The 24,471-nt window shown below is 38.3% G+C and overlaps 1 protein-coding gene and 1 pseudogene across 1 annotated transcript in view; one reads left to right on the forward strand and one right to left on the reverse strand.

Moving 5' to 3' along the window:
• LOC102869330 (cytochrome P450 4Z1-like) overlaps window positions 1-24,471 on the forward strand; it is a 130,019-nt gene that overhangs the window by 54,420 nt on the left and 51,128 nt on the right. Inside the window, exons 5-6 of the mRNA XM_006902919.1 lie at window positions 10,125-10,231; window positions 14,641-14,831. Coding sequence (XP_006902981.1) covers window positions 10,125-10,231; window positions 14,641-14,831 — 298 coding nt within the window. The remainder of the gene's footprint in view (window positions 1-10,124; window positions 10,232-14,640; window positions 14,832-24,471) is intronic.
• On the reverse strand, window positions 16,293-16,721 carry LOC102864059 (annotated as a pseudogene).

Below are 24,471 nucleotides of genomic sequence, written 5' to 3' on the forward strand. Positions count from 1 at the left end.
TTTTTTTTCCTTTTGACCAGTGTCTCTTAAGTTTAGTTGTACTGTCTCCAAGGGAAGGTGACGTGTCCTGTAGAACTCCTGTGGCCGAGGGCCCGCCGGTTTTGCCTGGTTACCTGAAAGAAGCCTCTTTGCTGTTATCCGAGGTGACCTTCCACAGTGCGCAGCCTCTTTGCTGTTATCCGAGGTCACCTTCCCCAGTGCGCAGCTACCAGTCTTCCCTTCTCCGGCCCGTTTTTCCTGCCCACTGGGGAAGTTCACCTCGGATAATAGCAAAGAGGCTTCTTTCAGGTATCCAGGAAAAACTGGCCAGAGAAGGGAAGACGAGAAGCTGCGCACTGGGGAAGGTCACCTTGGATAACAGCAATACCAATATAGAGACTAAACTAAATTTTCAAGGAGATCAAGAGGGAATTTGTTAAGATTATTTGGAGAAGAAAGAGACTTCAAATAAGCAAAATACTTCTGAAGAACAAAAATTAAGTGGAAGACAGCACTCCTTGATCTCAAAACCTACTACACAAAAATAGTAATCCAAACAGCATGGTATTGGTACAATGACAGGCACATGGACCGATGGAACAGAATTGAGAACCCAAAAATAGACCCAACTATCTATGGTCAACAGATATTTGACAAGGATATAAAACTTATCAAATAGGGAAATGACAGCCTTTTCAACAAATCGTGCTGGCAAAAGTAGACTGCTACCTGCAGAAAGCTGAAACGAGATCCATATCTCATACCATGCACTGTACTAAAAAGAATTGGCCAACACTGAGAATTTCAATACCATATGTTCAAGATCCAATGGTAATGAAGGAAGAAATTCAAGCTGTACTGAAGGCATTGACAGAAAATAAGGAATAGATGGAATATCAATTGACATTTTTCAAAAGGCAGATGCAACCCTGGACATGCTCACCAGGCTATGCCAGGAAATTTGGAGTACTGGTTGACTATCAGGAAGAGACCTATATTTATTCCCACTCCTACAAAAAGTGATCCAACAGAATGTGGAAATTATTGAATGATATCATTAATATCACATGCAAGCAAAATACTGCTGAATATTCTTCAAAAACTGCTAAAACAGCACAACTGCCAGATGTTCAAGCTGGATTTAGAAGAGGCTTTGACACCAGGGGTATCATTACTGATGTTAGATGTATGCTGGCTAAAAACAAAGAATTCCAGAAGAATGTCTGTTTGTTCTTTATTGATTGTGCAAAGATGTTTAACTGTGTGGATTACAACAAATTATGAGTAACATTGAGAAGACTGATAGTCTTAAAATACTTAATTTAACTCATTCCAAACCTATACCTAGACCAAGAAGCTAGTGTGTGAACAAAGCAAGGGAACATTCCATGGTTTAAAATTAGAAAAGGTGTGCATAAGGGTTATATTCTTTCTCCATAGTTATTTAATCTATAAACTTGGCAACTTATTTAAAAAGCTGGACTCTATGAAGAATAATGTTGCATCAGGGTTGAAGGAAAACTAATCAATAACCTTCACTATGCAGATGACACAATCTTGCTTGCTGAAAGTGAGGAAGACTTGACGTGCTTGCTGCAGAAGAGCAAAGAATACAACCTTCAATATGGATTGCATCTCTCCATCAAGAAAATAAAAATTCTCACTATTGGACCTACAGACAACATCATAATAGATGGAGAAATGATTGAAACTGTCAATGCATTTGGTACTAATGCAGGAGGTCAGGAGACATATTGCACTAGGAAAGTCTGTAGTCAAGGATTTCTCCAAATTATTGAGAGCAATGATGTTAGTTTAAGAACTAAGGCATGCTTGATTGAGGCCGTGGGTTTTCTTAAATCATTTGCTATGCTAATCAGTAAGAATGACAAAAGAAGAATTGATGCCTTTGAACTTTGATGCTGGAGAAGAATATCCCATGAACTGCCTAAAGAACAAATCGCTATCTCTTGGAAAAGGTGAAGCCAGAGTGCTCCTTGCGGGAAACATGACAAACTTTGTTTCACATACTTTGGGTGTGTTTCTGGAGAGGCTATTCCTTAGAAAGGAATATCGTGTTTAAGAGGGTAGAGGAATGGCAAAAGAGAGGAAGACTCTCAGCCTGGTATGTTGACACATAGACTGCAGCAATGGGTTCAAGTGTGTCAGAGATTGTGAAGATGGCACAGAATAGGACAGGGTTCAGATCTGTTGTTTTATAAGGTCGCTATGAGTTGTACTCAACTCGATAGCACCTAACAGAAACAACATGCCAGGAATGAAAAATATGAAGAGAAATGAGGTTTCATTAAGAGTAAAAAAGACAATATCTAGAACTATCCTGAAGAACAATGTTGTGACAGGATACTATGAATATGGATAAAAAGAAGATCTATTAATAGCGCTATCATTCAAATAAACATAACAACACCTAACATCAAAGAGAAGAAAATAGAAGATTTCTATCCACTTTTGCAGTCTAAAATAATCAAACATGCCACCACAATTCATTAATAAAAATTGATGATTAGAATGCAATACTTGGGCAAAGGATTAACAATTGAAAACAATAGACTTCTTGACAGAAATTAGTCTGGATATAGGATGATAGAATTTTTTTACTACCAATGATTTATTCGTTGCAAATACCTTGTAAAAAGACACAAACAGCAAGCATACACACGTGCCTCATTTGATGGACTATACAGGAATCGGATTGATTATATCTGTGGAAAGAATCATTGAAGAGGCTCAATATAAGCTATGAAAACCAATCCAGGTGCTGACTGTGGAACAGACTATCAACTATTTATGTGAAAGTTCAACTGGAAGCTGAAGATAATTTTTAAAAATCCACAAGAACCGATATATGACCTTGAGTCTATCTCACTTGAACTTGAAAACTATCTCATTAAAAAAACTAGAAAAGGTTTGAGTCATTGAACACTAATAAATAAAGATCAAATGAGCTGTGGGATGATATCAAGGGTATCTATCATGAAGAAAGCAAATGGTCATTAAGAACACAAAAAAGATTAATTTTTACATTTTTTCAGATTATTAATAGTAATACTTAACTGATTGGCATAAAAGCAACAAGTTTCTCTTAAGGAAGCACAAAACCCCATTCCCCCCCCCATCCCCACCCCTGGAAGAGAAACAGGAGATGTAAACTTCGCCTGTTCTGGAGTATAACTTTGGCTAGAAAATTAACTTGGTTATGGAAGCAGGGCTTTATGAGGGGGGATGTAGCATCAGGCTTGGAGGAAAACTCATCAACAACCTATGTTATGCAGATGAATCAACTTTGCTTGCTGAAACTAAGGACCTGAAGTGCTTGACTATAGTCTTCAATATAGATTAAAGTTCAACATCAAGAAGACAAAGATTCTTAACACTGGGACAATTGGCAGACCAATAATAGATGTAGAAGAGATTGAGGTTGTTAACAATTACAACTTTCTCAGCTCTACAATCAACACTCTAGGCACCAGCAGTCAGGAAATCAAAAGACGAATTGCATTAGGTAAATCTGCTGTCAGGGACCTTTCCAGAGTACTGAAAAGCAACAATGTCAGTATAGAGACTAAGGTGTGCCTAATCCAGGCTATGGCCTTCGCAAATAATAAGAATGACAGAAGAATCAATGCCTTTGAGTTGCAGTGCTAGAGAAGAGAATTGAACATAAAAGAGCAAACACGTCTGTCCTGGAGAAAGTGAAACTGCTCCTGAAAGCAAAGATTTGGGGAGCAACCATTTTGGAAAATGCCTTATAACATGGGAGAGCATTATGCTAAGTAAACTAACTCAGGCACATAAAAACAAATACTGTTTTTGTTTTTGTTATGTACCGTCAAGTCACCTGCAACTCATAGCAACCCTTGTACTATAGCTCTGAACTCTGCCCTATCCTGAGCCAGTCTCACTGACTCTGATACACCTGTCCCCATTATCCCAGTTACTGTGTCAATCCATCTCATCCAGGGTCTTCTCTCTTGCGATGTCCCTCCACCCTTCCAAGCATGATGTCCTTCTCCAAAGATTGGTCCCTCCTGTCCACATGCCAAAAGTATGTGTGACAGAGCTTCGAAATCCTTGCCTCCAAGGAGAAACTTTGTTTCACCCTCTCCAAGACAAACCTGTTTGTTCTCTTGATAGTAAATGGTATGTTCAGTACTCTTCTCCAGCACCAAAACTCAAAGGCATTGAGTCTTCTTCTTCTACCGTCCTTAGTTATTGTACAGCTCTCTGACACACAGCATGTAATTGAGAAAACCACAGCCTAGATCAAGCACAACTTAGACATCATTGCTCTTTAATGCTTTGGAGAGGACTCTGACAGCACACTTAACCAATGCAATTTGTCTTTTGATTTTCTTACTGCTGGTGCCAAGAGTTCTGGTTGTAAAGCCGAGCAAACTGAACTTGTTCACAACCTCAATCTCTGCCAATTGGCCCAGTAGTGAGAATCTTAGTCTTTTTGATGTTGACTTTCTGCAGCAAATGCTTCAGGTTTCAGCAAGCAAGGTTGTACCAGCTGCATAACACATGTTATTGATAAGTTTCCTAAAACTTTTTCTATTAAAAAAACAAACAGAAGGATAACTAGCCAGATGTGTACGGATATACAAAGAGGAAAGGTGAGGGGCAGGCATCTGAAAGTGAGGAGTGAGGGGAATCACAGGTCGAAGAATTTGGTGGGAGGAGAAAGGTAGTGGAAAAGATGTACATGAGTTAAATACAGTTTAAAAATTAAAGAAAACAAGGATTTTAAAAAAATTCTTTCTCACATTCTTCATTCTCATGTTGTCAGGAAGTTGCAGTGCTTAAAGAATGACAACATGTTTGGAAGGCTAGAAGGTCAGATTAGGAGAGGAAGATCTTGCATGAGAAAGATAAACACAGTGACTGTGGCAATGGGGTCAGAGATAGTAAAGTTAGCTCAAGATAAGGCAAAGTTCAGAGCTGTTGTTCATAGGGTTGCAATGAGTCATAGTCAACTCAATGGCACATAACAACATAACATTTAAACTCTACCAACTTTTTAAACATTGTTGTCTTTTAGTTTTATGAATGGTTTAAACAGTAAAAGGCACTATTAGTGTTATCTAATACAATCAGCATTCAATGAGATTAATAACACACATGTTTTAATTCTGCTTGTCCTCTGTGAATTTATGTGGATTTCTTTATTTCCTGTTATAAATTTCCATTTTCTCAAAGCTCCCTACAGTATTTCTTCTAAAGTGGATCTGCTAGTGATGAGTTCTCCCTAATTTTGTTTGCGTAAAACCAACTTTATTCATATTCCTGTAATAAGAAAATTTCCACCAGAATATAATTCTAGATTGGCAGACACAGATAATCAGAGTGGCATATTCAACCATTATTTTCCCAAAAAGATTATTTTCTTCCCACCTTCTTCAATGGTAAGCCTGGATAATTTGACACATTGAACTCCAGTGATCAAAGACTAGATGAGTTGTGGGATGACATCAAGGATATCATCTTTGAAGAGAGTGAAGGGTCATTACAAAGACACAGGAGAAAGAAAAAGCCAAAATGGGAAATATGCCGAAGAAAAAGTGTTGAACAAAAGATTTCAAAGGACTGCTCAAAAAGACAAAGCAAAACATTATAATGGAAAGTGCAAAGAGCTGGAATTGGCAAATAAAAAGGAAAAAACTCACTCTGCGTTCCTCAAGCTGAGAGAACTGAAAAACAAATAGAAGCCTTGAGTCGCAATATTGAAAAATGTTATGGGAAATATATTGAATGACTCAAGAAGCATCAAAAGAAGATTGAGGGAATACAAAGAGTCACTGTACTAGAAAGAGCTGACTGACACTGAAAAATTTCAGGAAGTATCATCTGAGTCACACACACACAAAGTCAAACACAAGCCTGAAAAAGCACTCGACTCCAAAAACTTGCCATAATACTTGTGCAGACCACACTAAGCTCTGTCAGCAAGAAGTCACAGAATACTCTGGGAGGAGCCAACCAGGAAGAGCATGGCTGCCTTCACTCCCCTCCCCTGTTGGGGCTTGAAGCCCCTTCCTGCCTTAAACCATAGGCCAAGCCTGGAGGGCCTCACTCCTGGGGCGACGGGAGGGGGGGGGTAGCAAAGCAGTCCTCCAAGTCAAACCCAAGCCCGAAAAAGCACATGACTCCAAAAACTTGCCATTATACCTGTGCACGCACATGGAGTTATGCTACCAAACCGAAGGTGGGTGATTTTAATCTGTGGCCCTCAGGCCAGGTTCAAATTGTTTTCCTGTTAAACATTCTTCTAGGTGGTATAGCGTAGCACTGGTCTGTGCATTGCTGTACGGAGGTAACTCGTGGTTGCTATGATGCTTACCACTGTGACACTGATGTTCCAAATGTGGTAATGGTCACCCAGGGTGGACAGTGTTTTCTGGAGCTTCCCAACTAAAACAAGCCTGGAAGCAGGAGCGGCATCCACTTCTGAAATGGCTTGCCTCCGGAAACCCTATGAATAATGATCAGGCCTTTCATTCATAGGGTCGCTATGAGTCGTCTACAACTCGATGGCACCAAACAACAACAACAACCGTCTGAGTATGTAAGACCCCATAACAGATGGTCTTGTTTCTGACGGGCAGCGACACCAACAACTCTAAGAGACCGACTTGATGCAAAAGCAAGAGGTTTATTGTGGAGCGCTCCAGGACGACTTGTATCTCTCACAAGAGACAGAGGAGTCGACCCCGAACAGACAATTTCAGCTCTTTTTATACCCTCTAGAGGGATTCATAAGGGCACTAGTTTCTCATTGGGTGATTTGGACACAGTTTAAATCCATTGGTTCAGCATTATATACGGATTACATAGCATATTTGCACAATATCTTATTTTTACACATGTGGCAGTTAGACAGATCTTAAGACATCAACATATTTGCCTAACCCTTGTGGTTAGCTAGTTCTCGTAACACAGGGTACATGTGATATTTGCCTAACCCTTGTGGTTAGCTAGTTCTCAGAACACAGGGTACATGTGATTTAGCCATTTCTTGGAACATTGAGTACATGGTGGTTTCACAAATTCTTAAGCATACAAACGAGTTCAAACCCCAGGCAGTGGAAAATTACAAGATACATGAGTTAGTTAGGCCTAAGTAAAAGTTACTTTTAGCTTTTCAAGTAGAATCCAATAGTAATGAAGGAGGGAATATAAGCTTCTCCGAAGGTATTGGCAAAAAATAAGAGCCCAGGAAATGAAAGGATACAATTGACTTGTTTCCATTAACAGATGCAGCCTAGATATGCTTACCAGTCTATGCCAGAAAATTTGTCTGGCCAACAGATTGGAAGAGGTCTATATTTGTTCCCATTCCCATTCACAGGTAATCCAACAGACCGTGGAAACTATGAAACAATATCATTAATATCAACTTCAAGCAAAATACTGCTAAAGATTATTCAAAACTAGAACAGCATATAGATATGGAATTGCCAGAAACTCAAGCAGAATTTAGAAGAAGTTGTGGCACCAGGGATATCATGGCTGATGGCAGATGGATCCTGGCTGAAAATAATAGCAGAAGAATGTTTACTTATTCTTTATTGACTATGCAAAGGCATTAGAGTGCGTGGATTATAATAGTTATGGCCAACATTGAGAAGAATGGGAATCCCAGAGCACTTAATTGTGCTCAGGTGAAACCTGTACCTAGACCAAGAGGCTGTTGTGCAAACTGAGCATGAGAACACTAAATAAAGAAAGGAGTGCGTCAGGATTATATTCCCTATCCATATCTATTCAATTTGTATGCTGAACAAATTATTTGAGAAGCTGGACTCGATCAAGAAGAATGTGACATCAAGATCAGAGGAAGACTCATCAATAATATGCATCATGCAGATGATGCAACATTGCTTGCTGAAAGTATGTAGGACTTGAAGCACTTGTTTCTTACAGAAGATCAGAGAATACAGCCTTCAATATGGATTGCATCTCAGCATCAAGAAAATAGGCAACATCACAGTGGATAGAGAAAAGATTGAAACTGTCAACAACTTCATCTTACTTGGATCCACAATCAACACATTTGGTTCCAGCAGTCAGGAAATTAGGAGATGCATTGCACTGGGAAAGTTTGCAGTTATGGACCTCTCTGAGTGTTTGAAGAGCAATGATGTCAGTCTGAGGGCTAAGGTGTGTCTGATTCAGGTCATGGTCTTTCCAATCGCTTGCTATATATCTGAGAGCTGAACAATGAATAAGGATGATAGAAGAAGAATTGATGCCTTTGAGCTGTGGTATTGGAGAAGAGCACTGAACATCCCACAGACTGCCAAAAAACAAGCATTGTATTTTGGAGAGGGTACAGCCTTTGGAGGCAAAAATGATAAAGCTTTGTCTCACACACTTTGGGCATGTTGCCAGGAAGGGCTATTCCTTAAAGACAGACATGATGTTTGGAAAGGCAGAGAGAGGGTGAAGGAGAAAATACCCTTGACCAGGTGGATTGACACAGTGACTGCCACAGTGGGCTCTAGTGTGTCAGGAAGTGTGAGGATGGCACAAGATAGGATAACGTTCAGATCTGTTGCCCATAGGCTCATACTCAACTGTATGGCACCTAACAACAACAAACGTGGATGAGATAAATACTATTTCTGAACATCAGTTTTCTCATTTTAATACACAAAAAAGTACTAGCCACAATGCATGATATATAATATGATAGTGTAAATATATATTTGTTTTTGTTTGCCACAGTTCAGAGGCAGTAAATGGGAAATTGCCTATCCTTTTCCCACAGAGCAGCTGGTGAATTTAAACTGTATGATATGGGATAATAGTGCAGCTTCTTACCAATAGGCCACCAGATATGACTTGTTGTTGTGAGACGTTGATGAGTCAAGTACAACAGACTTAAATCCTGTTCTATCCTGTGCCAACCTCATCATCTCTGATACACTTGAGCGCAGTCACAATGTCAATCCACCTTGTTAGGGGTCTTCCTTTCTTTTGCTGACACTCTAACTTCCCAAGTATGGTATCCCTTTTCAGAATAGGCTCTCTACTCTAGCAACATGTCCAAAGTATGAGAGATAAAACTTTGCCATCCTTGCCTCCAAGGAGCACTCTGTCCCCTTTCAAAGACATGTCTATTACTTATTTTGGAAATCCATGGGATATTCATTACTCTTCTCCAACACCACAGTTCAAAGGTATCCATTTTTATGTTATCCTTATTCATTGCCCAGCTCATACATGCATAGTAAGTGATTAAAAAGACCATGGTCTTAATCAAGTGCACCTTAGTCTTCAAATTTACTTCACTGTTCTTCAGTATTTTGAAGAGGTCCTTAAGAGCAGACTTACTCAAAGAAATGTGTCTTCTGGTCTCTAACTGCTAATACCAATGCTGTTGATTGTGGATCCAAGTAAGAGGAAATAATTGACAGTTTCAATCTTATCTCTATCTATCAGGATGTTATCTCTTTGCTCAGTGGTAAAGACCTTTGTTTTCTTGATAAGAGATGTAATCCATATAGAAGGCTCTAGTCTTTAATCTTCTGGAGCAAGCACTTCAGATCTTTTACTCATTTTTAGTAAGCAAGATTGTGTTATCTGCATAATGCAAGTTGTTAATGAGTCTCCCTCAAATCTTGATGCTACATTCTTTTTCACAAATTATTTACTCAGCATGCAAATAGAATAGGTATGAAGGAAGGACACATTCCTAACACACACCCTTCCTGATTTTATACCATGCAGTGTTCCAGGGTTGCATCTGAACAATAGCTTAACTCAGACAATAAAAACCATCTGTTATCACATAGACAATACAACATTTGAACACTATGTGTGTTGAACATCTCCAAACTTTCTTGCAATAACCCTAGATGGCATTTCTGAACTTAATATAAGATAAATTATCCTAAGATTGTCTTAAGATAAATTGTGACCCAAAAACTAAAATCTCTGTCAGTCAAAGATGACCTTATAATAAAGAAAATAAATAATTGGCATTGCTGCCTATTTCCAACACTAGAAGGTAGTGTAAGGGCACAGTCTCTCCATGGAACCCTCGTATCTCTAAAATGTGTCCTCAGCTTTGTGGTTACATTGGTAATTAACTCCCCCCCCCTTTTTTTCTCTTCTAGAAAAACTAATCAAAAAACGGGAGGAGTCATACAACAATGAACTGAACTATGATGCTACTCAGAAAGACAATTTTAGAGATTTTCTGGACATTCTTATGAGTGCTAGAGTAAGTTTTTCAAACATTTTTGCACACTCAGATGAATAATTAAATAGCAAAAGACAAAACAAAGAAATAGATCAGAAATCTTATCTGATTAACTGAACCTAAACATAAGCTTCCTTGTTCCCTCCATGTGTTTTTCCTCACATCACTAATATTATCATTATTGTTGTTCTTATTGTGCTGCATACCATCAAGTCAGAATTAACTCACAGATGACCAACTAGTCAATTCTGAAGCAGTAGATTGCACAGGAGATTACCTGTGTTTCTCCTGCAGAGCAGCTAGTGGATTCAAACCCCGTACCTTTGTATTAGCAGTGAAATTCCTTAACCACTAAGCCAAAAGAGCTCCCTGTTGTCATTCTTAGCACATTTTAATTACATGTACATTGTCTATCTTTCCCCAATGTCACATGCTCCTAGAACTTTCTTCCTCAACATGGGACACTATATAGACTGGCAGCACTGATGAAACCTGGCTTGTGAACAATATAGACAGTCACAACCTACCTTAGACCTAATGAGTTAGAATCTAAATGTTAACCAATTTCTATGTGACTCCTCTCAAACTGACGTTTAAAAAATTTTGTGTGAGATTACAAAGATTATATTTTTTTATTATTATTAAATTTTATTACTTTTAATAAACATTTACAGAGATTTTGGGTTTTCATTCATTCATTGTTGAACTGTTTACTCTACCCTCCTCCCCAGATCGTTCTTTTTTTTTGCCCCCCTTCAATGTCTGTTTTAATTGTCCAATTGCCACAGTGCTTGTCAAAGCCAGTTCTGATTAATCTCCTTTGTCAGTGTGTCCTTTGCCATTCCCTATAACTCCTCCCTGAGAGAGACTTCACCCTGAGTCATAAGGAAAAGGGGATGGCGCATTATCTTAGCTACTTCCTGCTGAAAAGGGACGCTGTAGGTTTCAGGGTGAAGATATTCTCTCACTACTCTAAAGGGCCCCTTTGGCAGTAGGAAACACATAGACTATGATGGAGATTGATTTTGGAATTTAGATGCGCTGTTATCAGTTGTGCTTAGCCATACATATTCATATCCTTGAAGATGTATCATGGAAGTGTTGCAGCCTAGAAGACACAAATTTAACTAACAAGTTAAAAGTACATGAGTCAAAAATTAAAAAGCAATAATATTCCGAGTAGAGGTTCTAATAGTGGCATAAATCAAGTTACAAAGGGAAGGTGGTTCTTACAACGAAAGACCTATTGACTAGCACTTTGTCTATTATAGTGTAGAGGTTAGGAACCTCAGGATGTAGAGGCTCAGCTATGTCATTTACTGTTCTTAAGTCCTGGAGCAAATTCCATCTACCACTGGGTTGCTTTACAACTCTGAAGTCCGCATGCAAGGCAGAGGTGAAGGAAGGAACTGCTTATGAGGTTTTCTGTCCATTCCAACAACTAAGAAATAGTGAGAAGAGTTGGGACCTCAGTAGGTCTGTGTCCAGGAGAAAACGAATATACTTAACAGTAATGTTAATGCTTACCCACAGATCTTCTGGGAGGATCTAAATCATTGAAGTGTCCTCCTTTGTTTCCAGCTGGGAGCTGGGGCCTGTCAGTCCTGTCTGCCACAAGGACCTGATGTGGGTCACCCATGGCCAAGTGTCCTTCAGATCCACACTTAAAGCAAGTGAGTGGGAGCTTCCTCTCTACACCCTTGCCTATCTGTGGCTCTAGTCTGTGACACTGTCTACTGAAGTGGCCCAGCTTTCCACAGTGGAAGCAATTCTGACCTCCTTTATTACCTTTGGGTGGCACTGTATATGAGTAAGACTTCCTTTTCCTGACACAGGTCCTAAACTGGAAGCAATAACTGCCCCAATAATTTTGGCCATTCTCTGGTCTTTTCTCTTCCCTCTAGATCCCAGTTGTTAAAATAGGGAAAGATTTTTTTTTAATTTTTATTTTATTATTTTTGTGTGCATGTACCGTCAAATCAGATCTGACTGGTACAGGAGGAGCTTGCCCCTCCTTCCCCGGCAGAGCATCTGGTGGATTCAAACCGTGCGCCTCTGGGATTGTAGTTGCAGCTCCTTGCCAATAGGCCACCAGGACTCCCCTAAAATAGGGAAAGATTTAAACAAATGTACAATAAATAATTTTGAACATTATAATCTTTTAAGCTTAAGGCTAGAAATATTAGCAATATCATCATTTCCAATCCAGAGATACATGTTCCAATGCAGTTCCTATTTTCCATAAGTGGTTTTGGTAAGAGGAATGTTGTAAATGTGGATACATTTCCACTATTCCTCCTTCATGCCATGATATAGTGCTATTAGCAGAAGATTATATTTTCTTCCCGTATCCCTAGTGACTAGCACAGTGTTTAGTGCTTGGCCAGTAAATATATCACTTTGCTATTAATGAGAAAAATATAGGGCTTTACAATTAGTAAGATGTACATTCAAATATTCTGGCTGATGCATATTAGCTATGTAAGTTTGGGCAAGATATTTTACTTCTCGGAATCCATTTCTTCCTTAATAAAAAGGAAGAGGTGTAGTTTCCATTTGAGTGAATAAAATGTAATAATCTCTGTAATATTAGCAATCAGTCAATATATAAAAATTTCCATAGTGAATTTCACTGCTAACCCAAAGAACATGAATCTGGTGATTTAATTCTTCCAGGAGAAAGATAGGAAGGAAGTCTACTCCCCTAAAGATTTACAACCTTGGAAACCCGATGAAGGGTTGGTATGAGTCAAACAGTTACAACTCTGAGTTTGAGTTTATTATTGCTACTAGGTTAGCAATATGGTATAGATGAATTTGGAACATATATTGAAGAAGACTGATACATGTAAAAGAAAACAATAGAAATAGGTGAAAGTGCATTTTTAAAAGAAAAAATACAGGGCTTTTCAATTTTTACTAATGTCCCAACCCTCTATAATTTTTTTCCAAAACAAATTGTCCTAAAACATGATGTTTACAGGTATCATTACTTAAGCAAAGAGAAATTCTGGTTCAAAGGACAAATGCTCAAGGTCACATAACTACAAAATAACAAACCTAGAATTTAAGAAAGTCTATGCAAGTTTGTTTTCTGCCCTTTGCATTGTATCAAGCTGATGTAAGCATAATTTTCCACCCTAATATCCAACTCTTTGTGATTTATTAAACTAAATTGCATAGAATTACTTGAAGAAATAATTACTACTCCTTGAACAAATTTTTTCTTGTTTGGCTAGTTTTTTTTCATGTAAATCATGAGTCCTACTAAAGTCATGACTATTGAGAACAGGATACTAAGAGATATGGCCGTATTTGGAAGCTCAATAGAGTTGCCAGGAACCAATGACTTCTAAAATAATACCTTCTCAATAATCAGTTGTAATTAATATTATAAACAAAGTGTATATGAATGCCTGGATGAAAACCCAACAAAAAGCAAAAGTAATAAATATTCACTTAATCATAAATTAAATAAAGCAAGTACTATAAAGGGGAATAAACTACTTTCATTCTTACTTGATAATAAAGCTCATAGTTTTCCTTTGGGTTTTTTCTATTTTGTGTGTGTATATAAAATTTCATATTTGTAATTCTATATTTATATTTTATTATTAAAAATACTTAGTAACATTTTCAAGAACTAATAATATTTTTCTAGTTTTAAATATATAATTTGAAAATAAATGTTCCATAAATAAGAAAATATTTCTATTTTGTTAAAAATATTTTATAGCATTTTATATCTATACATTTATCATTTATTTTTTATTTACTATTTTTAATTCTAATATTAAATCATTTACTTTCCCTTTTCATTAAGATATTATTCAAAAGCAAAATTATTGTTGCATAATATCCTATTTTATAGTTGCACCATAATAAAATTTCCCTTTGCATATCTATTAATCATTTAGATTTTTCCCAGTTTTTTACTATGGTTTTAAACATGCTTATAGATACAATTTCTGTGTAATTTCAGAAAACATTTTCTTAGAGTTACTTCTTTAATAAAATTGCTGAGTCAAAAGAAATGAACCTTGTAAGACTCTTGATTCATTCTGTCCACTTGAATCCTGATAATTTGTTTCCAAAGTTTGATATTGTGACATAAATTTAATTTTTATACTTTGACATTTGTGAAGAAAAAGAAACAAAATAATGCTGTCATCTCAAAGGCAGGCAGTTCAAATCCACCAGCAGCTATAAGAGAGAAAGATGAGCAATCTCTTCTCATGCAATTGATAGCCTCTGAAAACCTGCTGCAAGGTCAGCTATAAGTTGATTTCAATTCAATGGCACATAACAATAACATACCATATTAGTTAAACCAAATTAATTTTCAATGCTAAAGGATTGTCTTTTTATGATCAATGCTATGAATAAAGGGGGTAACCAAATTTAAATAAAAATTGTAATGACTATTTTAGGCTGAAGACCCAAAAAGTTTCTCTGAAGCTGACCTCCAGGCTGAAGTGAACACGTTTATGTTTGCTGGACACGACACGACATCAAGTGCCATCTCCTGGATATTTTACTGCATGGCCAAATACCCTGAGTATCAGCAGAAATGCCGAGAAGAAATCAGAGAAATCCTAGGGGATGCAGATTCCATTACTTGGTATGATATGTGTTCTCATTTCAACGTGTTGTTGTTGTTATGTGCCATCGAGTCACCTGCAACTCATAGCAACCTTATGTATACTAGCTCTGAAACCTGCCCTATCCTAAGCCAATCTCATTGTCTCCAAACAGATATAATTCCATTCTTTCAGTTACTGAGTCAATCCATCTCATTCTGAGTCTTCCTTTCCTGCACTGTCCCTCCATCTTTCTAAGCATGATGCCCCTCTCCAAGGACTCGTCCCTCCTGGCCAAATGACCAAATTATGTGAGATGCCTCAAAATCCTTGCCTCCAAGAACCAATCTTGTTTCACCCTCACCAGGACAGACTTATTTGTTCTCCTGTCAGTCCAAAGTTTGTTTGTTCAACACTCATCTCCAGCAGCACACCTCAAAGGTATCGACCCTTTTTCTATCATCCTTAGCTCTCAGATGCATAACAAGTAGTTGTGAAGACCATGGCCTGGATAAGGCACACCTCCAGACTAAGTTTCCAGACTTAGTTTCCATTGTTACTCTTCAGTACTCTAGAGAGGCCCTAGACAGCAAACATTCCCAGTGCAACTCGTCTTTTGGTTTCCTGACTGCTGGTATCAAGAGTGTTGATTGTGGGGCCAAGCAAGCTGAAGTTATCAACAACCTCAGTTTCTTCTCCATCCATCATGAAGCGGCTGACCGACTCAGTGGTGAGAATCTTTGTTTTCTTGATGTTGAGTTTCAGTGCATATTGAGGATTACAGTCCTTGATCTTCTGCAGCAAACATCTGTCTTAATCCATTTCAGCAAGCAAGGTTGTGTCATCTGCATAACACAAGTTGTTGATGAGAGGAAATAGAAGATTTCTACCAACTTTTACAATCAGAAATCAACTGAGCATGCAATCAAGATTCATTCATAATAATGGGTGATGGGAATGCAGAAGTTGGGAACAGAAAAGAAGGATCAGTAGTCAGAAAACATAGCTTGGAGACAGAATGATAGAATTGTGTACAATCAACAATTTATTCATTTGATTGTGTGGATCACAACAAATTGTGGCTAACCTTGAGGAAAATGGGAATTCCAGAGAACTTGATTGTGTTATGTAAAACCTATACATGGACCAGAAAGCAGTCCTCAGAACAGAGCAGGGAAACATTGCATGGTTCAAAATCAGGAAAGAAATGTGTCAGGAATGTGCCTATCTCTACATCTTTCCAGTTTATATACAGAACAGATCATTCAGGAGGCACGGCTTTTTTTAATGGTTCACCACCTTGCATTGTATTTATTTTAGTTAGGTATTTACAATTATTTGTCGATATAAAAATACAATGGACTGGCAGACTGAAAATTTAAGGCTATTCAGTTCCTTCCTTCAAAAACATTCTGGTTCCTTGAATTGCACAAACTTTCCTAAAGGCTCTCAGCAGTCGTTGTACATGGAAATGACTCCACAACATCTACACAGAGCAGAGCTTAGTATCTGTACTTGGTAGAGTAGTCTTTGGGAGATACAACCAGTCCTCGGCCCTTGCGTGCCCCTCGGTAAACAGTCTCGATGATGTCGATCATCTCCTGCTTATCCTCCATGGCCCAATTGATCTTGTTGTTATTGCTGGTGCCCAAATCAATCATTATGTGCTTCTTCCTGAAGAAAAACATGACAGTGTAAGGATCACATACCTCATACATTTTGTTGAAGTCAGGTACTTCTGTAATATCCACAAGATAAATAACTGCAAAATTTTTAACCTTTTCAGCGATGCTATAGAGAACCTCATCCATTTTCATATAAGTAGGATCCAAATCGTGTCCAAACTGAATGACCACAATGAGGTCCTCCTCAGACAGGATGGCCTGGTCCACCTACCAGCCATTGTGTAGATGTGGAAGCATGTAAGACATCTTGAAAACGTGACTGTATCTGACAGAGAGCCCCACTCATAAATCACTGTCACCTCCCAGTGGAAGACTGGTCTTCTACCTAGGACCCTGCGTCCAGCGCGAGGCCCCACAGCCAGCCCTGCAGGCTCTGGGTGAGCGCACACACGTGCATGTGCCGCGCATTGCCGCCCTGGGGCGCGCTTAGGAGGCACGGCTTTATGAGGAGGAATGTGGCATCAAGATTGGAGGGAAAATCATCAACAACATGCATTTTACAGATAATGCAACCTTGCTTGCTGAAACTGAGAAGGACCTTAAGTGCTTGCTGCAGAAAGTCAAGGACTATAGTCTTCAATATGGATAGAAGCTCAACATCAAGAAGACTAATATTCTCACCACTGAGACAATTGGCAGAACCATGATAGAGGGAGAAGGGATTAAGGCTGTTAATGATTATAGCTCGTTCATCTCCACAATCAATACTATTGGCACCAGCAGTCAGGAAATGAAAAGACAAATTGCACTGGAAAAATCTGCCGTCAGGGACACTCCAGAGTACTGAGAAGTACCATGTCAGTCTAGAGACTAAGATGTGCCTGATCCAGGCCATGGTCTTCACAATTACTTGCTATGCATCAGAGAGCTGGACAATGACTAAGGATGACAGAAAAAGAATTGAAGCCTTTGAATTGTGGTGCTGGAGAAGAGTCTTGAACATACCATGGACCACCAAGTAAGCAAATAGATCTGCATTGGAAAGGGTGAAACCAAATTTCTCCTTGGAGGCTAGGATTTTGTAGCTCTGTCTCACATACTCTGGCCTTTGGCTAGAAGAGACCAATCCTTGAAGAAGAACATCATGCTCAGAAAAGTGGAGGGACAGTGCAGGAGAGGAAGACTCCAGAGGAGATGGATTGATACAGTAACTGGGACAATGGGCATAGGCATGTCAGAATCAGTGAGACTGGTTCAGGACAGCACAGGCTTCAGAGCTGTTGTACATAGAGTCACTATGAATCACAGGTGACTCAATGACACATAATGACAATAACAATGGAATTATGTTAAATATATAGATTTTATTTGGTAGGATTGTCATTTTCAATATATTGAGTCTTCCTATCCATGAACAGGGAACATTTTCCCATTTATTTAGTTCTTTTATTGTTTTTCATTGGAGTGTTTTGTAGTTTTCTTTGTAAAGGTCTTTCGTGTCTGGTGTTGTTGTTATGTACTGTAGAGTTGAAATCAACCCATAAGTGACACTCTAGCAGATTTTCAGAGGCAGTAATCTCATGCAGCCTGGGTTTAGAAGAGGCCATGGTACTAGAGATATTATAGCTAATGATAGATGGAATTTGGCTGAAAGCAGAGAGTATCAGATGAATGTTTATCTGTTTTTCATTGACTTTGCAAAGTAAAAAAAAAAATTGTGTGAAGCACAATTGAGAATGGATTGTGCTTACGCAAAACCTATACTTGGACCAGGAGGTAGTCGTCAGAACAGAGAAAGGCAACACTGCATGGTTCAAAACCAGGAAGGATATACACCAGGAATGTTTCCTATCTCCATACCTTTTCAATCTATATGCAGAACATATAGATCACCTGGGAGGCTAGGTTTTATGAGGAGTAATGTGGCATCAGGATTAGAGGAAGATTCATCAACCACCTATGTTATGCAGATGACACAACCTTGCTTACTAAAACTGAAGAAGACCTGAGGCACTTGCTGCAGAAGATCAACAACTGTAGTCTTCATTATTGATTGAAGCTCAGCATCAAGAAAACAAAGATTCTCACCACTGAGCCCATTGGCAGCACCACGAAAGATGGAGAAGAGATGGAGATTGTTAACAATTACAGCTTGCTCAACTCCAATAACAACACTCTTAACACCAGCAGTCAGGAAATAAAAAAAATGAATAGCCTTGGAAAAAGCTGCTTTCATGGACCTCTCCAGAGTACTGAAAATCAACGATGTCATGAGGCCATGGTCATCGCAATTACTTGATAAGTGCATCAGAGAGCTGTTCCATAACAATAAGGATGACAGCAGAAGAATTGATGCCTTCAAACTGTGATGCTGAAGAAGAGTTTTGAACATACCACGGACTGCCAAGAAAACAAATAGGTCTATGTTAGAAAGGGTGAAACCAAGTTTCTCCTTAGAGGGTAGGATTTTGAAGCTCTGTCTCACATACTTTGGTCACGTGGCCAGGAGGGACCAATCCTTTGAGAAGGACATCATGATCAGAAGGGTGGCGGAACAGTGCAGAAGAGAAAGACCCCAGATGAGATGGATTGGTACAGTAACTGGGGCAATGTGGGAGAGAGAGGTTGGTTGGTGTGTCAGAATTAATGAGACTAGCTGAAGATAGGGCGGGGTTCAGAGATGCTCTACATAGGGTCACTATGGGTTGCAAGTCACTACACAGCACATAACAACAACCATTTTAACTGGGTTTTGTTACATCTTTGGAGTTTTCTGTGTACACTATCATATCATCTGCATATAGAGATAGTTTAATCATTTCTTTTCCAATCCATATGCCTTTTATTTCCTTCTCTTGTTGTATTGCCCTAGCAAGCACTTCCAATACAATATTGAATAGAAATGGTGACAGTGGCCATCCTTCTCTGGTCCTTACTTGCTAGGAAAATGCTTTTAGACTTTCTCCATTGAAGATGATGTTGGCTGTTGGTTTTGCATATATCTTTTCACTATATTGAGGAAATTTCTTTTTATTCCAATTAAGCTGAGTGCCATAATCAGGAAGGGGTGTTGGATTTTGTCAAATGTCTTTTCTTCATCAATTGCCAAGACTATATGGTTCTTGTTATTTACTTTGTTAATATTAATTACATTGATTACATAATATGAATTACATTGATTAATTTTCTTATGTTGACCCATTCTTGCATACCTGTTATGAATCCCACTTGGTCATGGTGAATTATTTTTTGTATGTGCTTTTGGTTTCTATTGGCTAGGATTTTGTTAAGGATTTTTGCATCTATATTCATGAAAGATACTGGTTTGTAGTTTTCTTTTTTTTGTAGTATCTTTTCCTGGTTTTGGTTTTAGGGTTGTGCTTGTTTCATAGAGTGACTCTAGAAGTGCTCCTTCTTTTTCAATTTTTTTAAATAGTTTAAGTAGAATTGGTGTTAGATCCTCTCTGAATGTTTGGTAGAATTCAGCTGTGAAGCCATCTGATCCAGGACTTTTTTTATAACCTTTTCATTTTCTTCTTTTGTGATGGGTCTGTTCAAGTGTTCTATATATGCTTTTGTCGATTTGGGTAAACCATGAATTTCAAGGAATTTGTCCATTTCCTATAGGTTTTTGAATTTATCAGAATATAGCCTTTCCTAATATTCTGATATTATGATTTTAATTTCATCTGGTTCTGTTGTAATGTCACCTCTATCATTTCTTAAATAAGTTATCTGTGTCTTCAATTTTATTCCCCATTAGTTAACTTTGCCAGTGGTTTGTCAATTTTATTGACCCTTTCAAAAAAAAAGCTCCTTGTTTTTCTGTTTTCTGTCTCATTGATGTCAGTTCTTGTTCTTTTCTTCTAGAGGCTGAAGGATTAAATTGTTTTTCTTTTCCTATTTGATGAAGGTGTTTATTTAGATCATTGATTTTTCTTCTTTCTTCCTTTTTTTATGTGTGTGCCTATTTTTATGAATTGCCCCCTGAGGCTTGCCTTAGCTGTCTCTCCGAGGTTTTGGCATGTTTATTTTCATTTGTGTCAAGGAACTTTTTTATTTAATCTACAACCCAATAGTATTGTATCAGAGAGTTATTTAGCTTCCACATGAATGGGTTTCTAAGCTTTAATCTTCTGTGGTTAATTTCTAGTTGTATGGCATTGTAATCTGAAAAGGAAAACAAAACAAAAAGTAGGAAACAGTGAAGAAAGAATAGTAGTTGGAAAATATGGGTTTGGTGATACAAATGAGGCTGGAAATAGAATGATTGAATTTTGTATTTACAATTATTTATTAATTGCAAATACTTTTTCTAAAAGACACAAAAGATGACTTTACACATGGATTTCACCGAATAGGCTGCATGGAAATCAGATTGACTACATTGGTGGAAGAAATCATTGGAGAAGCTGGTATCAGCAGTCAAAACTAGGCCAGGGGCAGACTGTGGGTAAGATCATCAATTACTCATATGCAAGTTCAAATTGACGCCAAAGAAAATTAAAATAAGTCCATAGGAACATTGAACACCAATGATCGAAGACCAGTTGAGTTGTGGGATGATATACATGAAGGAAGCAAAATGTGATTACAGAAATAGAGGAGAAAGAAGAAAGTGACATGGGTGTCAGAAGAAACTCTAAAGATTGCACCGGCACGTCAAGAAGCCTAATATAAAGGAAAAGTGAAAAAAGTGTTAAAGTGAAAGAGCTGAACAAACAGTTTCAAAGGGCACTTCTGGAGGACAAAGCAAAATATTATAATGGCATGTGGAAGAGAGCTGGAATTAGAGAATAAAAAGGGAAGAACTCACTCTGCATTTCTCTATCTGAAGGAATTAAAAAACAAATTTAAGCTTCATGATGTGATGTTGAAAGATGCTACAGGCAATGTATTGAAATACCCAGAAAGCATCAAAAGAAGATAGAGGGAATACACAGAGTCACTGTACCAAAAAGAACTGATTGACACTGACTGAAAAATTTCAGGAAATACTATACAATCAGGAGCCAATGATAATGAAAAAGGAAGTGGAAGCTGCATTGAAGGCATTTGAAATAATAATAATAATAATAATACCCCAGAAATCAATGAGATACCAATGGACCTGTTTCAATTAACAGATGTAGCCTTGGATGTACTCACCAGGCTATCCCAGGAAATTTGGAAGATGGCTTTCTGGCCAATGGACTGAAAGAGGTCCGTATTTTTTCCTATTCCCAAGAAGGGTGATCCTCCTGAATGTGGAAATTATCAAATAGTATTATTGATATCACATGCTAGCAAAACACTATTGAAGATGATTCATAAACAGCTGGAACAGTACATAGATAAGAAATTGCCAGAAGTTCAAGAGGGATTTAGGAGAGGCCATTGCACCAGGGATATCATTGCTGTTGTCAGATGGATCCTGAATACTAGAAGAATTATGTCTTTGTGCTTTATTGACTATGCAAAGGCATTTGACTGTGTTGATCATGACAAGTTGTGGCTGACATTGAGAAGACTGGGAATCCCAGAGCACTTGATTGTACTAATGAGGAATCTATACCTGGAGAAAGGAAGCTCTTGTGTGTATGGAGCAGGGGAGCACTGCATGGTTTGGAATTGGGAAGGGAGTATGTCAGGGATGTATTCCATATCCATATCTGTTCAATGTATATGCTGAGCAAATTATCCAAGAAGCTGGACTCTATGAAGAGGAGTGTGGCATCAGAATTGGAAGGAGACTTATCAATAACCTGGGTTATGCAGATGACACAACCTTCCTTGCTGAAAGTGAGGAGGATTTATAGCACTTTTTTGCAGAGGATCAAAGAATGCAGCCTTCAGTATGGATTGTGTCTCAATGTAAAAAAAAACACAAAGATTCTTACCACTGGCCAAGAGGCAGTATCATGATGGATGGAGAGAAGATTGAAACCGTCAACAGCTTCATCTTGCTTGGATCCACAGTTAACACCCTTGATACGAGTAGGTAGCAAATAAGGAGATGCACTGAAATGAGGAAATCTGCTGTTAGGGACCTTTACAAATTATCGAGAATTAGTGATGTCATTTTGAGGACTAAAATGCATCTGATTCAAGCTATGGTCTTTTCAATTACTAGCTGCACATCTGAGACCTGGACAATAAATAAGAATGGCAGAAAAAGAATTGACGCCTTAGAGATGTGGTGTTGGAGAAGAGCACTGAACATTCCATGAATGGTCAAGAAAAGAGATAGATATGTCTTGGAGAGGGTGCAGCCAGAATGCTCTTTAGAGGCAAGAATTATGAGGGTTCACCTAACATACCTTGGACACATTGCTAGGGGGTGCTACTCCTTGTAGAGGAATGTGATGTTGGGAAGAGTGGAGGGTCAGAGAAGTAGAGGAAGACCCTCAACCTGCAATGGGCTCTTGTGTGTCAGGAAATGTGAGGATGATGCAGGATAAGACTGGGTTCAGATCTTTTGTTCATAGGGTCACTATGAGTCGTACTTGATGACACTTAACAACAACAATCCAAGAAAATACTTTGTATTATTTCACTGTTTTGAATTTTTTGAGGCTTGCTTTGTGTCCTAATATGTGTTGATTTTGGAGACTATACCACATGCACTTAAGAAGAAAGTGAATTGAGTTTTAATTGGATGTAGTACTCTGAATACATCCACAAGGTCATGTTGGCCAATTGTGTAGTTTAGATATTCTGCACCTTTGTTGAGTTTCTTTTGAGATGGCCTATCCTTTGGTGATAATGGTGTGTTGACATCTCCTATCACTACTGTAGTACTGCTATTTCTTTCTTCAATTCAGTTAATCGTTGTTTTATGTATTTTGTAGGTCTATCATTTAGTCCAGAAATGTTGACCAAGGTTATGTCTTCTTGATCTGTTGTGCCTTTAATGAGTATGTAATATCCTCCCTTATCTTTAATGGTGGTTTTCATTCTGAAATCTATTTTATCAGAGATTAGTATTGCCACTCCTGCTTTTTTTCAGATTGCCATTTGCTTGGTATTTGTTTCCAGCCTTTGACTTTGAGTCTGTCTTCTTGTTTTTTTTTAGTGTCTATTGTAGGCAACGTATTAATGGGCTTTGGGGTTTTTTTATGCATTCTGCTACTCTTTTTCTCTTAATTGGTGCATTTTGTCCACCCACATTAAAGTGTGATTATTGTCAGACCAGATTTTACTTTTGCCATTTTGCTGTGTTTCTTTTTCTTTGGTTTCTGGTTACTATGGTTCTCTACTGAACTTTTTAGTTGCATTTTCTATTTTCATGCACATGATAAAGAGATTTATATTTAAATAATCTCATTATTTCAATGGATCCTGTCATCAAGAAGAAGGGGAATCTCAGAACATTTAATTGTGCTATAAAATATCTATACCTAGACCAAGAAGCTATTGTTTGAACTAAGCAAGGGAATAGTGTATGGTTTGATATCAGGAAGAGTGTGTGTCAGAATTGTATACTTTCTCCATATCTATTCAGTCTGTGTGGTGAGCAAAGAATTCATGAATATGGACTCTGTGAGAAGAATGTGGTCTCAAGATTGGAGGAAAATTCATCAACAACCTGTGTTATGCAACTGACCTAACTTTGCTTCCTGAAAGCGAGGATATGAAAACCTTATGGCAGGAAATCAAGGACTGCAGTCTTCGGTATAGATTACACCTTAACATCAAGAAAACAAAGGTCCTCACCACAGGATCAACAGTCAACATTATAATAGATGGAGACAGGATTGAGGCTGCGATTGATTGCTTCTTGCTTGGATCAACAATCAACACCCTTAGTAGTTGTTGTTGTTGTTATGTGTCATCAAGTTGCTTGCGACTCATAGCAATCCTATCCCTATGTATAACACCCCTAAACTCTTCTCTGTCCTGTGCCAATCCCACCGTCTCTGACACACCCATCCTGATTAGCCCAGTCACTGAATCAATCCACCTCATAGGGGGCCTTCCCCTTCTGTGCTGTCCCTCCACCCTACCAAGCATGATGTCCCTCTCCAAGGACATCTCCCTCCTTACAACATGTCCAAAGTATGTTAGATGGAGCCTT

Source organism: Elephantulus edwardii, unplaced genomic scaffold (genome assembly GCF_000299155.1).
Source record: "Elephantulus edwardii isolate Elephantulus edwardi_28Jun2011 unplaced genomic scaffold, EleEdw1.0 scaffold00471, whole genome shotgun sequence".
Lineage (NCBI taxonomy): Eukaryota > Metazoa > Chordata > Mammalia > Macroscelidea > Macroscelididae > Elephantulus > Elephantulus edwardii.